Source organism: Epinephelus lanceolatus, chromosome 10 (genome assembly GCF_041903045.1).
Source record: "Epinephelus lanceolatus isolate andai-2023 chromosome 10, ASM4190304v1, whole genome shotgun sequence".
Lineage (NCBI taxonomy): Eukaryota > Metazoa > Chordata > Actinopteri > Perciformes > Serranidae > Epinephelus > Epinephelus lanceolatus.
In genome coordinates, this window is record NC_135743.1 from 34,927,328 (window position 1) to 34,940,616 (window position 13,289).

Genomic DNA, 13,289 nt, shown 5'->3' on the forward strand with positions numbered 1-13,289 from the left:
CTCCATCGGTATCAGAGGTGGTTGGAGGAATAGAAGAGAGGCAGCAGAAGTGATGCTGTAAATTAGTGCTCAGTTATCTGTTGCGGCTAGATAATTCACCCCATTAACAGTCCTTATAAAATACATTCCAGATGAATTCATGGAGCTTCTTTATTCTGAAAATATGCCAATATATCCTTTCACACACATGTTTTGGATAGAAGAGGTGAAGTGCAGAGTGAAATTTTTTTCTTTTGGTCAATTTTGCTTTGAAAGTCAGCACAATGGAGTGTTAGTATAATATCATAAACACTTCTCTGAATGATGACAATGACCAGACATTCATTTAAACATAAACAGTCTTAGGTCCTGAGCATAATAAAAATTTCAAACTCACTTGCACTGGTCAATAACATACACATACAGTGGTGTGTCACTGCTGATGCAGAAAATCAAGTAATTATTTTACCTTTTATTTAAGTTAAAAAATGACATGGGTATTTATCCACTGATGGACTTTGGGCTCTTGACACTTGTCAACCCAATCTGTAATTTCAAAGAACATGCGAGTCAATGAGAAAACAGGCTTTGTTCTCCATATCTAGAAAAACATCCTGCACATGTTTTTCAGGCCACCAAAGTGATAATAGAGGTTTAATGGAAATGTTATACAGTGATTTTAGCTAGAAAAGCTCCTACAGCCCTATGATGGCTTACAAAGAGGACAGTTTCTTTGAACTCCTGTGGACAGTCGAGCAATACAGTAATGTTTCCACAAGTCACTTAATTGGTACCGGAATTGTCATTTTGTTCCTCTCTTCTTTGGGAATTAAAATCCCTCAGGAGTTTTTTTTTTTCTTAACTTGCTTCGCTGGACATCATGAATGATGTCTCAGTCTTTGGGGAAATCCAACAGATATGCTGTATTATTGTGACAGCCACTTGTTTCTGAGTTTACTAGAAGCTTGCAGAATAACATGGCTCTTGTAGTTCAGGAAAGTATTGTTATTACATCTGGGTCTCAGAGAAATCCCCGTGCACTTGTGTGACAGGGATGGCAGCTTCCACAACGATTACTATGATCAGGTACGTTTTTTTTTTTTCAGCCACGTTTGCAAATACTGACGGTCCAGGTTTGAGTTGAGGCTCCTCCACACTCTGGTTATGTGTTCATGTTTGCTGGCGTTTTGTTCACTGGTGGTTTAAACAGCACCTATCCTGTGATGGGGTACTTGTAGAGTCTGTAGGTTCGGGCAGGTGAAGTAAGGAGCAGGCAGGAAACATGTTGCTATCCCATTGGAGGCGAAAGGCAGCGTTGGCCCGTAGAAAACCTCTTCCTTCCCCTCCGTGCTCAGATCCAGCACCTGAAAGGCAAAACATATTTAGTAATATTTGGTTTTCCTCATAAACCACCTTAAAGTACATCAGTTTAAATATGACTTAGTGGATTATGTAACACGAGTGTTGGCCGGTCAGTCAAACAACAGAGCAGACTAGGTCACCAATGGCACCAATATGTTTACACATAATACGATGAATGTACATGTTATTAAAGCCTCTGCAAGCTCATACAAACACAAAACTCTGAAATGAAGTTTTCTGCTGAACACACTGAAAAGCAGAAAAAGCACATTAGACATACCATAAATTTCAAACCATGCTCTTCCCCACACTACAGTCACATTTTAGTAACTGAAATATTTGAATATTATAAAATATTTATTATTTTTCATGGCTTGTGTAAGCTTAACTAGTTACAAAATACAATATTTCAGACAGCACGTGAATGCAACATTAAAGTTAATCTTTTTAACATTGTTAAGACACCTGTACAGATATCTTCAATGGTACTTTTTTATTTATTTATTTATTTCGTCATGTGTCGTTTGAGTCTGTCAAAAATGTATTCCTCCCAGCAATAATTTGGGTCTTGTCCTATTGTTAACTGGAAGGGCATTCGAAGAGCGCAGACTTCTGCCAAGGCCAATAGTCTAGTCTTCTATGATATGCAATTTTGCAAGTGCAACCACTATATATGTTTGGATATATTTCGAAAACTAATCTCAAAATATGATTGTGTGTAGCTACAGCCTCATCATTTTACTTCTAAACTGGAAATACTTAATTTTTCCCTGATATCTCTGGTGGAGTTTCTTGCAGACAATTCAAATTTGGATGTGAGTATGGCTTTAAGACGCCCATATGAACATTTCCATAGCCACATCTTAGTTTGAGGGGGAAAAGCATTACAATTGTGGTTATGTTACAGTTGTACCAGTTCTGCCACTAAATATTTCACCCCCCAAATAACCATTTTTATATCCTCATATTACATTGAGTTTGTGAGGAAAACTTTTGTTTTTCTCGCATGCCTCACGGTGAACATAGGATCCAAAAACAGGGAAAAGTCTTGATGAAATTAAGTCATAGAGGTCCATGTTTAACAACAGCAAAACTGTAGTGCAGTATAATCAAAGTTTTATCTATCCAGTCCTATGCTCAGCACATCCCAAACAGATGGCCCTTTCTGACGGGGAACTGAACTAAAAGTGAAACTTAACTATGCTCTCGTCAATGCCAGACTCCTTTGACAAAAACAGTAATTTTATCTTGCTAAACACGGGAGACTCTGGTCTACTGCTGCCTCAATCATTGCGATTGTTTGCGTTATTGTGTGACTTTGGTGCTTTAAAGGTAAGTTCAGATTCACCAAAGTTTCACAATAAAACAAACAACCTAGCCGACTGAGGAAGTGGTAGACCAGCAGCTCCCATGTTCAGTGAGGTAAAATTACTATTCTTGTCAATGGAGTCTGGCTTCGAAGAGTAGATAAGTTTCACGTATAGCTCAGTTCCCTATAAGAGAGGTCTGTCTGTTTGAAGATACTGAGCATACAACTGGATACATGAGACTTGGATTATACTGCACGAGTTGTGTTAGAGTTTGTAAAAATATGTTCTGATATAGTTTTGCTGTTGTTAAACATGGACCCCTTTTACACCAGTTTACCAAGAATGTTCCTCATTGAAGATTGTTCATTTACTGTGGAGGCTTGCAATAAAAACAAAGTTTTCTTTACAAATTCAATGTAACATGGGGTGAGTTACTCATATACAAACAGTCATCTGAGGGGTGAAGTATTCCTTTAATAACTGTTCTCCAGTGCTTCATAGTGACTGTTTCCTGTATGAAGTTTTAAGACTTAATGTGAAAGCTACTCCAGATTACTGGTACCTATGAATGTGGATTATGATACAGAGTTATCATACTTCTACAATTGGCTATGTTTGGTCACTATTAAACTTTACTCACACCTACTGGATATTGAGATGTATGTCATTTATTCCATAAAAGCTAAATGCCCTATCACAATGTTGACAAAAATGACAAATGATTTATGTATCCGCCCCTTGATGCGGATCCACTCCAAAATGTAATGGGCTCTTCCTTGGTCCATGCTACAACCTTCCACCAGGTTTCATAAAAATCAGGCCAGTGGGTTTTCCGTAATCTTGCTCACAAACAAACAGACAACATTTAGTGTGCTGCTGTTTCACTTCACTGTATGAACAGCATATCATCAATAGAAAAGCTTAATTCAGATTAATTTACCTAATAAACTGATAGTGTCACAACTGTTATTAGGATAAATCTAATGTCATCTCTCACCTGAATGCATGCCAGAGGTTCGTTTGTCCAAATGGAGTATCCTCCAACCACATAGATCCTGTCATCGTGGACAGCTACTCCGGACTCGTTTTGACCTGAGGACGACAGAGCCGACACAATGCTTCACTGTGCCAAGCAGAGGGCATTCTGACAGTGTGACTTCTATGTCCCTCGGGAGGCAGAGAGAGAGAGAGATAAATGGAGAAAGATGGGGCAAGGGCGGGAGTGTATACAGAGCCGAGATTGAGCTCCTGTTCTCTTTCCTGTGACTTTGTCTTAAACTTTCACAGATATCACAGGAGGACGGAACAAAAGAGGAAAGTCATACAGGAGCAGAGAAGGAGGGAGAAATAGTAAAGTCACCTGAACTTTAAACCCTGTAAGCTTTCACTGAAGAGCGTGCAATGGGAGAATATGACCACTTCCTACAGTATATACGCATGATAGATTGCACCTCTAGTGCCTTGAGGCTGGTGGAGGTGGTACTCCATCCCACCTCCACCAGCCTGGAGGCTATAGATGCAGCATGCCCACGGGTCCAAAGTAGGGATATATGTGTTTTCATGTATATCATCCTACCGCCCACTCACAACTAGCAGGGAGGCAATATGTGTTGTGTTTTTATCTAATGAGAGAAGCAGAGAGCTTCACTCAACCTATGAGGCACATACAGTATATCATTGGGATTAAAAATGTACTGCGTTTGAGATAAATTAGCATTAAAGCCCCATAGACTTATTTCTCTGTAACATTAAATATTTATGTCTACATAAAGCTACAATCAAGTTTAAACTTGATACAGCTTAACACTCAGAAACTCACTTTAATCAGGTTGAATTGACAATGCAAAGTATGTTTTCAGGGCTTTTGATAGAAAAGTTGACCACCTGAGGAATGTCAATCCAATATTCACTCCGTTTTGCTTTCCACTAACTCCTGAGGGGAATATCTGGCCCTCCAGCTGCTAAATGCTCCATAATGTTCACATGTTGCTTACATAGTGAAGTTTGAATAGTCACAACGAGAGCTTCTTCTTCAGCTGCCGGATGAGACCAAAACCAAAACTAGAAATATTATGAGGCATAAAATCTAAACAATGAGCGGAAAGACATTCTGAAAGATCCTGTTGGTAACTTTTATAAATATAATTTTTTGACATATTTGCTGACACTGTCACTATATCCATTCCACACAGTTGAATATGAGACAGATAATCTGTGAAAAAAGTCACGTCCCTTTGCCTTATGTATTGCCTCTGATGGTATTTGCTAGAAATGCCTGAAGGAAAACAACCAGTCAGAGGCGAGGAGTCTTTAATGCAGCTGTCAACTATATCAATCATTGTTTGTGAACTGCAATCAAATTGCAAATCAAGCTTCTGTTACTGCATTGCCTATTTCTCACTTCAGAATCAGAAATCAGAGTCAGAAATACTTTATAGATCCCCAAGGGGAAATTATGATTCGTTAAGCTGCTCCAATATAATGAATAGAGAATTTTAAGAAGTAAGAATAAGAGAATAATGAAATAAAAGTGTGTAAATATAAAGCAATGAAATAAATTAAAGCAGAAATGAAATGTGCATTAAAACAAATGTAACTGAAATGTAACTACAACACATACATCAGTAGAATAAAACAACAATAGAATTAGAGTAAACATGAGAAATATGTACAGTTATGTGGATTGTATGTTGAAGAGACACATTCAAAAGGTTAAAAAATGATTGCACAATTGAAAAGTCCAAATGTCAGTTTATTGACTCAGAGCGTCTGACACTGAGGGAAGAGTTGACTTCCTGTGGCGCTTTGTGGTGCATCAATGTTTTCAGAAACATATTTTAGTGTACTGTTTAGATGTGAAATGAAAAAGTTTGGCAAAAGGTTATTCTTATAAAAATTACCAACTGTAGCTTTAAAGCTGAGCTAAACTGCAGAGTCATAATGCTCGGTGAGTTTATCACTACAAACGACTCCTCTCACATACAAGCGGTCATATGATCCGTTGTTCATATAAAAAAAATACTTATAGGTGCTTAGAAATATCTCTACTAAAACTGAAAAGGTTGGCTCCAGAGCTGAAGATGTTCAAATAAAGTTAAGCAGCCACACTGGGCAATTTCACCTGTTATTATCCCCTGATAGCAGTGACATATGACTTTGAATTTCAAGGACTGCAATACCCATAATTTACATAATGTGACACTTTACAAAATGTTTCATGTGGTGACAAAAATCAACCATTTTTGTTACTTCCTGTCTCAACGGATTCCTGTGTGTTAACTGGTTTTCTGGCAGTGTGTGTGTAGGGTCTCAATTAAATGGGATTGTTTACTGTTGCTCCCACAGTTAAAGCAATAGTACAATATTTTGGGAAATACATTTATTCACAGATGATGATAGAAACAAGGGTAAACAGCCAGTGTTTGAGCTAACATAGCTGTCTCCTGACTGTAGCTTTATATTTAGTGTACACACATGAGAGTGGTATCAATCTTCTCATCTAACTCTCAGCAAGGAGAATAAGTGTATGTCAGACTTCCTATAAATGCGTAGCCGGCTATTTTACAGCATTTTTTCAGTGTGATGTCCTCCTATGTTTCTGTCTATAGCAACACTGAAAGGAAAGAACACAGTTTTGCTGATCAGAGTGTTGACCAATTGGTTACTGTCTCATCTCAAGTATAAATCTGTTAGTGTATGCACGGTCACATGTGTGGTTTGTTCACTTTGCCCACCCGTGAGGAGGCTGAAGGAGCAGCGTGTCCACTGGTCCAGGTCCATGTTGTAGGAGTCGATATGGCGGACTAGTATGCGATCGTTGTTGTAGTCCAGGTCGTTCCCGCCGAGCACGTAGAGCTGCCTCCTCACCGCCGCCATGACGTGGTAAACTCGCCTCTGCAACATGGGACTGCGGGCCAACCACTGGTCCTGAGAAAGGAGGTGGAGGTGGTTGGAGAAAGGATTAGGGGGGAAGCAGATGGAGGGGAAGAAAGAAGGAAGAAAATGATTTGATGCAGATGAGAAGGAGGTGAGATGTGGTATGAAGAGGGAGGGAGAGAGAAACAGAGAGGGTGGGAAGGGAAGGAGGATGAATAAGAAGATTAATATTTAAGCATATCCATGCATGGGTAATTGATGTATGCTCAGTGCTAAGATAAATAACGTGACACTGGAGCTCTGGTTTGTACTAATGACTTCCCTCCCTATTTCTAATCATATGTTTCAGCCACTCCATTTTACACCGAGGATCCCTGCTCATTTCACTAAGTGTGTCGAAGCTTATTTTGTGTCAGTGTGTGTGTATGTGTGTGTGTGTGTGTTTGATTGAGGTAGAGAATGAGGAGTGAATATGTGTGTGTGTGCGTCTGCTGGGAGCTGACGGGTGGCCATCTGTTGAGGGTAGAGTGGGTGGGGGGTTGCTGTTGCTCTGGCAGGTGAACGTAGATTCATGGTGAATACAAATGAGACTCTCTCCCTCTCTTTTTCGCCTGCTTCTTCGTTCCCTCGCTTCCACGCCAACGTGTACAAACACGGACCCATATGGCTATGCACCTTACACATATACACACTGCATACCTCCATACTATATACAGCCTCACCGAGATCCGGCCCTCTTTAACAGCTGGCTCATATACTTACACAAACACAAACGGCAGCTTCCTACATTCCACTACAGTTAGCTGTGAGTACTGAAAATACAGAAATGATACTTAATCAAATTCATCCTCATCCATGATGCACTAAAGACCAACAACATAGATGTATGTGTATATATGAGTGTTCACTTTGTATATAAGATAAAAAGGTTGTAACCTTGTAGAGGCAATACTGGGAGGATTTACATTAAAGGAGCAGCACTGATATTTTTGTAACATGAATAATTCACTACAAATCACAAATACAATACTTACCTGTGGATTAAATTCTAAAATAAGCTGTAGAGTTTCACATTTTTTATGTAGTTTTCCACGATGCCATAGGTGTACATTCATTTCCATATGGTGTAAAAATCAATTAGCAGGCTCCATCACAGCGAACATAATGTCTGCATTAATTTTCTGAAAAAAGCCATTATTGCTATCCTAATGCTGTTTAAGCGCAGATTTTTTTTAATGCATGCTCTGCATCACCTCCCAACAGTAATATTACTTTGACAAAAATGAATGCACAGTGAACACTTACTGTCATGTTGTGCTAATGTTTGGTTATATAACCCAAATTTACAAATTTGTCTCAGCAATGGCTGGTTGTAAATTGTAAATTTGTAAATTCTGTACATTTGATTGTACATTTGGCTTTACAATGTGAACACTATAGTGACACCCTCTACCCTTACACCCTTATTGAGGTCAGGAGGAAAACATTTATCAGTGGAGAAACAAGGGGGATAGACAGGGGATAGACAGAGGACAGATACTTCTTCCAGGACAGACAGGCATGCAATACCATATACAGCGAACAGCTTTGTGTGCACAGTCGACAGAAAAAGCAGCCAACTGCACTATGGAGACACACAAGTTATAGTATTATGTAAATAAAATACATTACTTATAATTTGTGACATGACGGGCAACACAACTCAGGAGTAAGCGAGTCTGATGACTGACTGCGCACAACTGAAATAGCGTGGGAGTTTCTGGCACAAATTCACCAACTTGCAAGGTGCATGGAGAAGCAGTCTTAAAGGATCAGAACTATAGCAACACTTGTAGTATGGAGAACATCGGACCAACACATTTGTGGCGGACCCTGATGACTGGTGAGACTGTTGCCAGTTTGCACACTGCTAAAAACGTGTGTGGACTGTATGAAGAAACAATTTAAGTGGAGTGCTGTCCTACTCCTGATTTTAGACCCTGATAAAGGCCACAGGCTGAAACAAGTTGGTCTGATGGTATAATTGTCCTTCACACCCTGAGTGTTGCTGGAGTTTTGACCCATTCTTTATAGAGCTGGATGAACCCGACGGCTGCATGGAAAGCAGCCTTTATCAGTTGATTTCTTGGGTCACTTTGTGGCAGCATGATGAGCTGTAAACACAAAACTGACTTGTTTTCATATGGCTGGCTGATATAGCAAATGTGTTAGCAGACAGTTATCTATACACATCCAGCAGACATGCTACACACATTCATTTAAAGTCATGTTTCTGGCTAACTGGCACATGTTAAGTCTAATATCCACTCTTTTTTAGCTCTGCTTTGGTCTCTACCAACTCCTGCTGAAAATATTAATCTCTTTAGTTCCTAAAATGCTTAACACCAGCCAACTGCTAACTTTGTGTGTCTGTCTTTGGATGCTGGTCTTGTTGTGTACACTGGGTTAAAAATACAGCTGCTTGCTGCTGGAAACAGTGCTGATGAGAGCAGTGAGACTGAACCAAAACAGTAAAACTGCAGGCCATAAAACCAAAAAATTAGCTACAAGATGCTAAAAAATTCCAAGGAACTGATGGGTCCATCACAAGAAAACCTTTCACACTTCCCATAAGCACTTAAAGGACGAGATCTAGATCACTACACAGTTACCTGTTCTGGGTCATACACCATCAGTCGATTCTGGTACTGAGCTGTGTTCGTCACCCCACCTGTAACAATCAATCAGAGCAAAAAATTTTGGTACAAATGTGCATAAAGAAGTGTATATCTGAACAACACGTCAAGAGTGTGTCTGTTCATGTATATCAAAGTGGACAACTTTCCCCTAGCATTTCCAAGTGATATTATTGTTGGCGCCATTGGCTGAAAGACAACTGGATCACTTTCAGTTTTCCACAGAGACTATCAACTACCAATAACACAGGGCGCACTGCATTTGTTTCCAAATCTCTGTGAAGAAATAATGAACACCAATTTGGAAATAGGAGAGAAGAAAGAAGCATGTTCACTGAAGAGGTAAAGTGAAATCGTCATAACTTTATATTGAGTAACAACATAATTTGGGTATTGCTTCCAACAAACAAAAACTGCCGCAGGGGTTAGCGTCAGGGGGGAGGGGAAGTAGAAGAAACATTAGGAGTAAAAGAGTGACTTTATTCATTTAGTCTGTGAGGTTGACATGAAAGCAGATGGAAATTCTTCAGTAGGTGTAAAGAAAAATAAATCTTTTATTCCATGTTTTGTAAATGCAAGAAACTGCACAACGGTGACGTGATAACATCACCGTCTCTGATGTCAGCCTGACATGAAATTATCTTTTTTCTCCACTGATATTATGGCTAATGAATGTTCAAATTCTACTGCACACTTAATAGATTACCATTGGGGGGTTTTTTGGCTTGTGAGTGAAGCAAATCTACCAGCCACTTGCAGCCTGCACCCTGATTGTGGAAAGAAAGCCCTCTAGGGATAGCTACTGGGGAAAACAAAATCACTATCCTGTTTCTGTTTTGGTTGCACATTGGTTGGTGCATTTCCTTTGCGCCATAAATCAGGGCCTTTATTTTCCCAGGAGATCGTACCCACTGACTGACAGAATTACATAGTGAAGGTGAGGCCTATAGGAAACCAATTTAAATGCTGATAGTGTCATTATTCTAAAGCTATTATATTGTGCCATTAACATTTGCTTAATAATGATAAGTTAAAGCACAAAACATGTCTATTTCCACTTTAATGTGTCGAATCAAGGTAAATGTAATGCATATGTGACAGTGTGTAAGTATCTTGAGTCTGTCCTGTTTATCAGTGTATACCTGAGACCCAGAGCAGGTTGTCAGCCACACAGCCGGCGTGGCAGGACAGTGAGCGGTCGAAGGGTTGGACAAACATCCATTTGTTCCTCTTGGGACAGTAGTGCTCCACAGAGGGCAGCACCTGCCTCAGCTCGTTCCTGCCCCCGACTGCGTACAGGTACTGACCCAGTACACCCAGGACAAAGTGTTCTCTGCAGGCCTTCATGGGGGCAATCTCAGTCCAACAGTTTCCCCTGGGGTCGTATCGACAAGCAGTCCTCACAGCACACGTCCTCCCAGTCGAATGCTCCACCTCCCCACCCACAACAAATAGGAAGTTCCCCATTACGGCCACACAGTGGTGGCTGCGCCCAGTGGGCATGGGCGCCAGCTCGCTCCAGTTCGACCCACCTGCAACACGTACATGCTCTTGTGCAGCCGGGTTGAAGTACCGCAGCTCCCTGACTCTGCTCACCTCCCTCTTTCGCCCGCCAGCTATGTAAAGGGTGAGAGACTGAAAGCGAGGCCTGGTGCGGGCTGACTGACGGAGGGGCTGGGCGAAGGTGGCATGGTGGTAGTCCAGGGCCTCCTCCACAAAGGCGGCAGCAGTTGGACTGGACTGGACCAGAGCATGGCTACGGGCAAGGTGGTGTAGTGTGGAGACGTCCATCAGGCCATAGCGGACATGTTGGAGTAGATCCTCAGTGTACTGGTAGCGACAGTCGTGTTCCAGCCACAGAACGACCAGCTAGAGACCGATCAAATACAGAGATAAGAACTGTGTGAGTTATAGACTGTTTGAACACTCGTTCCCACCTTCACACAAATAAAATAAAGTTAAATGTTTCATATAAAGTTATCTTAACTAAAATTCAGTATCATACGTAGGGCTCGGTCCACTCATTAAGTGGTAATGATAAATGTTTGCTTAGCACTGCAGACCTTTAGTTAAAAAAAGGAGTGACAATGTTCACCATTTTGCTGTTTGCAAGAAATTTGGAAATTACTTATACAATTTTGAATGCACAGTTTGATGCAGTCCTTTGAAAGAGGGGATGGGAAGAAGGATGAGGTTAGGATGGGGCAAGACAAGAGGTTAAGTGGATCAGAGACAAAGAGGGAAGGAAAAAAGGATGCAAGAGGAAAGTAAAAGGAAGTAAGAGACAGTATGAAGTCGGTCTGAAATTAATGAGAGATCAGGGAAAATATGTTATATGTTGCTAATCAGAATTATTGTTCTAGAAACCTATAGGCTATTATGGCAAGACTTAGGCAAGCCAGCGCTGCATCCATACCTCCCAACACTCACTCACACAAGTATTTAATCAGCAGCATTCAATAAGCAGACTGTAAATATCCACAGGCACCTTCCTTTGTTTAATGCAGGTGAACTGGGTTGCAGAGAATTTAATTGAACTTGAGAGCAGCGGAAGGTTATTTAGTTGCGATGAGGTGCGAGTGTGGGCGAGATGAGTGGAGATCACTGATACCATTATCGGGAAAACAAAGCGGTTTTTAACGTCATCTGTGCAGAGATGAAGAACATGGTACAGCACAATGAAGTCAAGTTTTGGGGTCGTGGAGGCTGGTGACATATTGTTTTCAGACATGGATGCTGATGGACAAATCCGACAAAATTAACAGCATCACACCAGACATCCAAACAGAGCTTGGTGTATGAAGTATAGACAAATACTCAGTGTGCACCAAACAGATTTTCCTTAATTTCCTCTTCAATCCAATCTAAAGGTGTGAATATGCAACAAACATGCAAGTCAGGATCATCTTTTTGTGGTATCTGTGCCACTCTCCTGTCTCTACCTCCCTTTCTCTATCGCTCACCCCGCCTCTCTCCTCCTCATTGCTCTGAAGTGACAGTATGTGTGTGTGTTTCTGAGTGTGTGTGAGCGTGTGCACTACGGCAGCTGACTGTGAAGGTCACGCTGCATCACGCAACTTCCTCAGGGCACAGAATAAATCAACTCCTTCTCCCTCCTTCCCCTATGCACTGAAAGAGAAAGTACGAGAGCATGTGTGTGTGTGTGTGTGTGTGTGTGTGATAGGGAGAGTTAGACCACAAAAGACAGGGAGAGAGAGTGAGGGGAAGAGATAGTGAGAGGTAAAGGGAGGGGAAAAGCTACAGAAAGGCAGAGCAAAGGATGGCAAGAAAGACGAGAGAGGAAAAAAAACAAAGCCAGAGAAAATGTGATTTCAAGAGCGTGAGAGACTCTAAGAAAACTCTGAGTGACGATGATTGACTGCCAAGCTATATCGGTCCGGCACTGGCGTGCACGTCCCCCTCAACCCCCCCACCCTTTCGGACGACGGCCCCCGCTTGCCATTCGCTTCCGTCTGATGCCCAAATTAACCTTCTGGGCGAAGTGAAGGAGGCCCAAAGCAGCCTAATCAGAGGCTGATTATGGCGGCGGCGGCTGGCTAAAGGGTCAGGGTAATTGTGCCATCAGAGGCCTGATTGTTTTCAATCAGACGGGCGGCCGAGTGACAGCTGGGGGATTGGGGCCCTGATGGAGCCGTGGTGGGCCTAATCAGAGAAGAGAAGGGGAGAAAGACAGAGAGGGAGAGAGATCGGAGGGGGAGGGCGGAAGGGGGGAGGCTGATTGGTGCAAATGAACAGTCAAAACAGTAAGTCTCCACCCCAGCACTACTGCTTCACTCAGTCCCGGCAGTTCATGAGACATGCACACGCACATGCACGCTCATATAGATGCATGGACTGATGCACATCACACATGTGTCCATCACATGAGGACAAAAACAATCCTTCCTAATGCATATCCTCATTAATACAAACAAAGAGTGTGAGATGCAGCTGGCAGTGTTTAATTTGTTCTTTATTAGTCTCTGTGTGTGCTGTGCATTGTGTCATGCATTTCTATCTTTGTGTGTGTGTTATGACCAGAATATTTCGGCACCAAGATGCAATCCGTTCCCATTCACAAGCTGAG

General features: G+C 41.5%; 1 protein-coding gene across 2 annotated transcripts in view; it reads right to left on the minus strand.

Moving 5' to 3' along the window:
- Positions 1–139: 139 nt before the first annotated feature.
- Positions 140–13,289, minus strand: part of klhl32 (kelch-like family member 32) — a 39,131-nt gene continuing 25,981 nt past the window's right edge. For both annotated transcript variants that reach the window (XM_033639968.2, XM_033639967.2), the window contains exons 7-11: positions 10,345–11,071; positions 9,179–9,237; positions 6,386–6,578; positions 3,649–3,743; positions 140–1,343 (exon numbers count right to left, since the gene is read on the minus strand). In XM_033639968.2, coding sequence (XP_033495859.1) covers positions 1,182–1,343; positions 3,649–3,743; positions 6,386–6,578; positions 9,179–9,237; positions 10,345–11,071 — 1,236 coding nt within the window. In that variant the 3' untranslated portion in view covers positions 140–1,181. The remainder of the gene's footprint in view (positions 1,344–3,648; positions 3,744–6,385; positions 6,579–9,178; positions 9,238–10,344; positions 11,072–13,289) is intronic.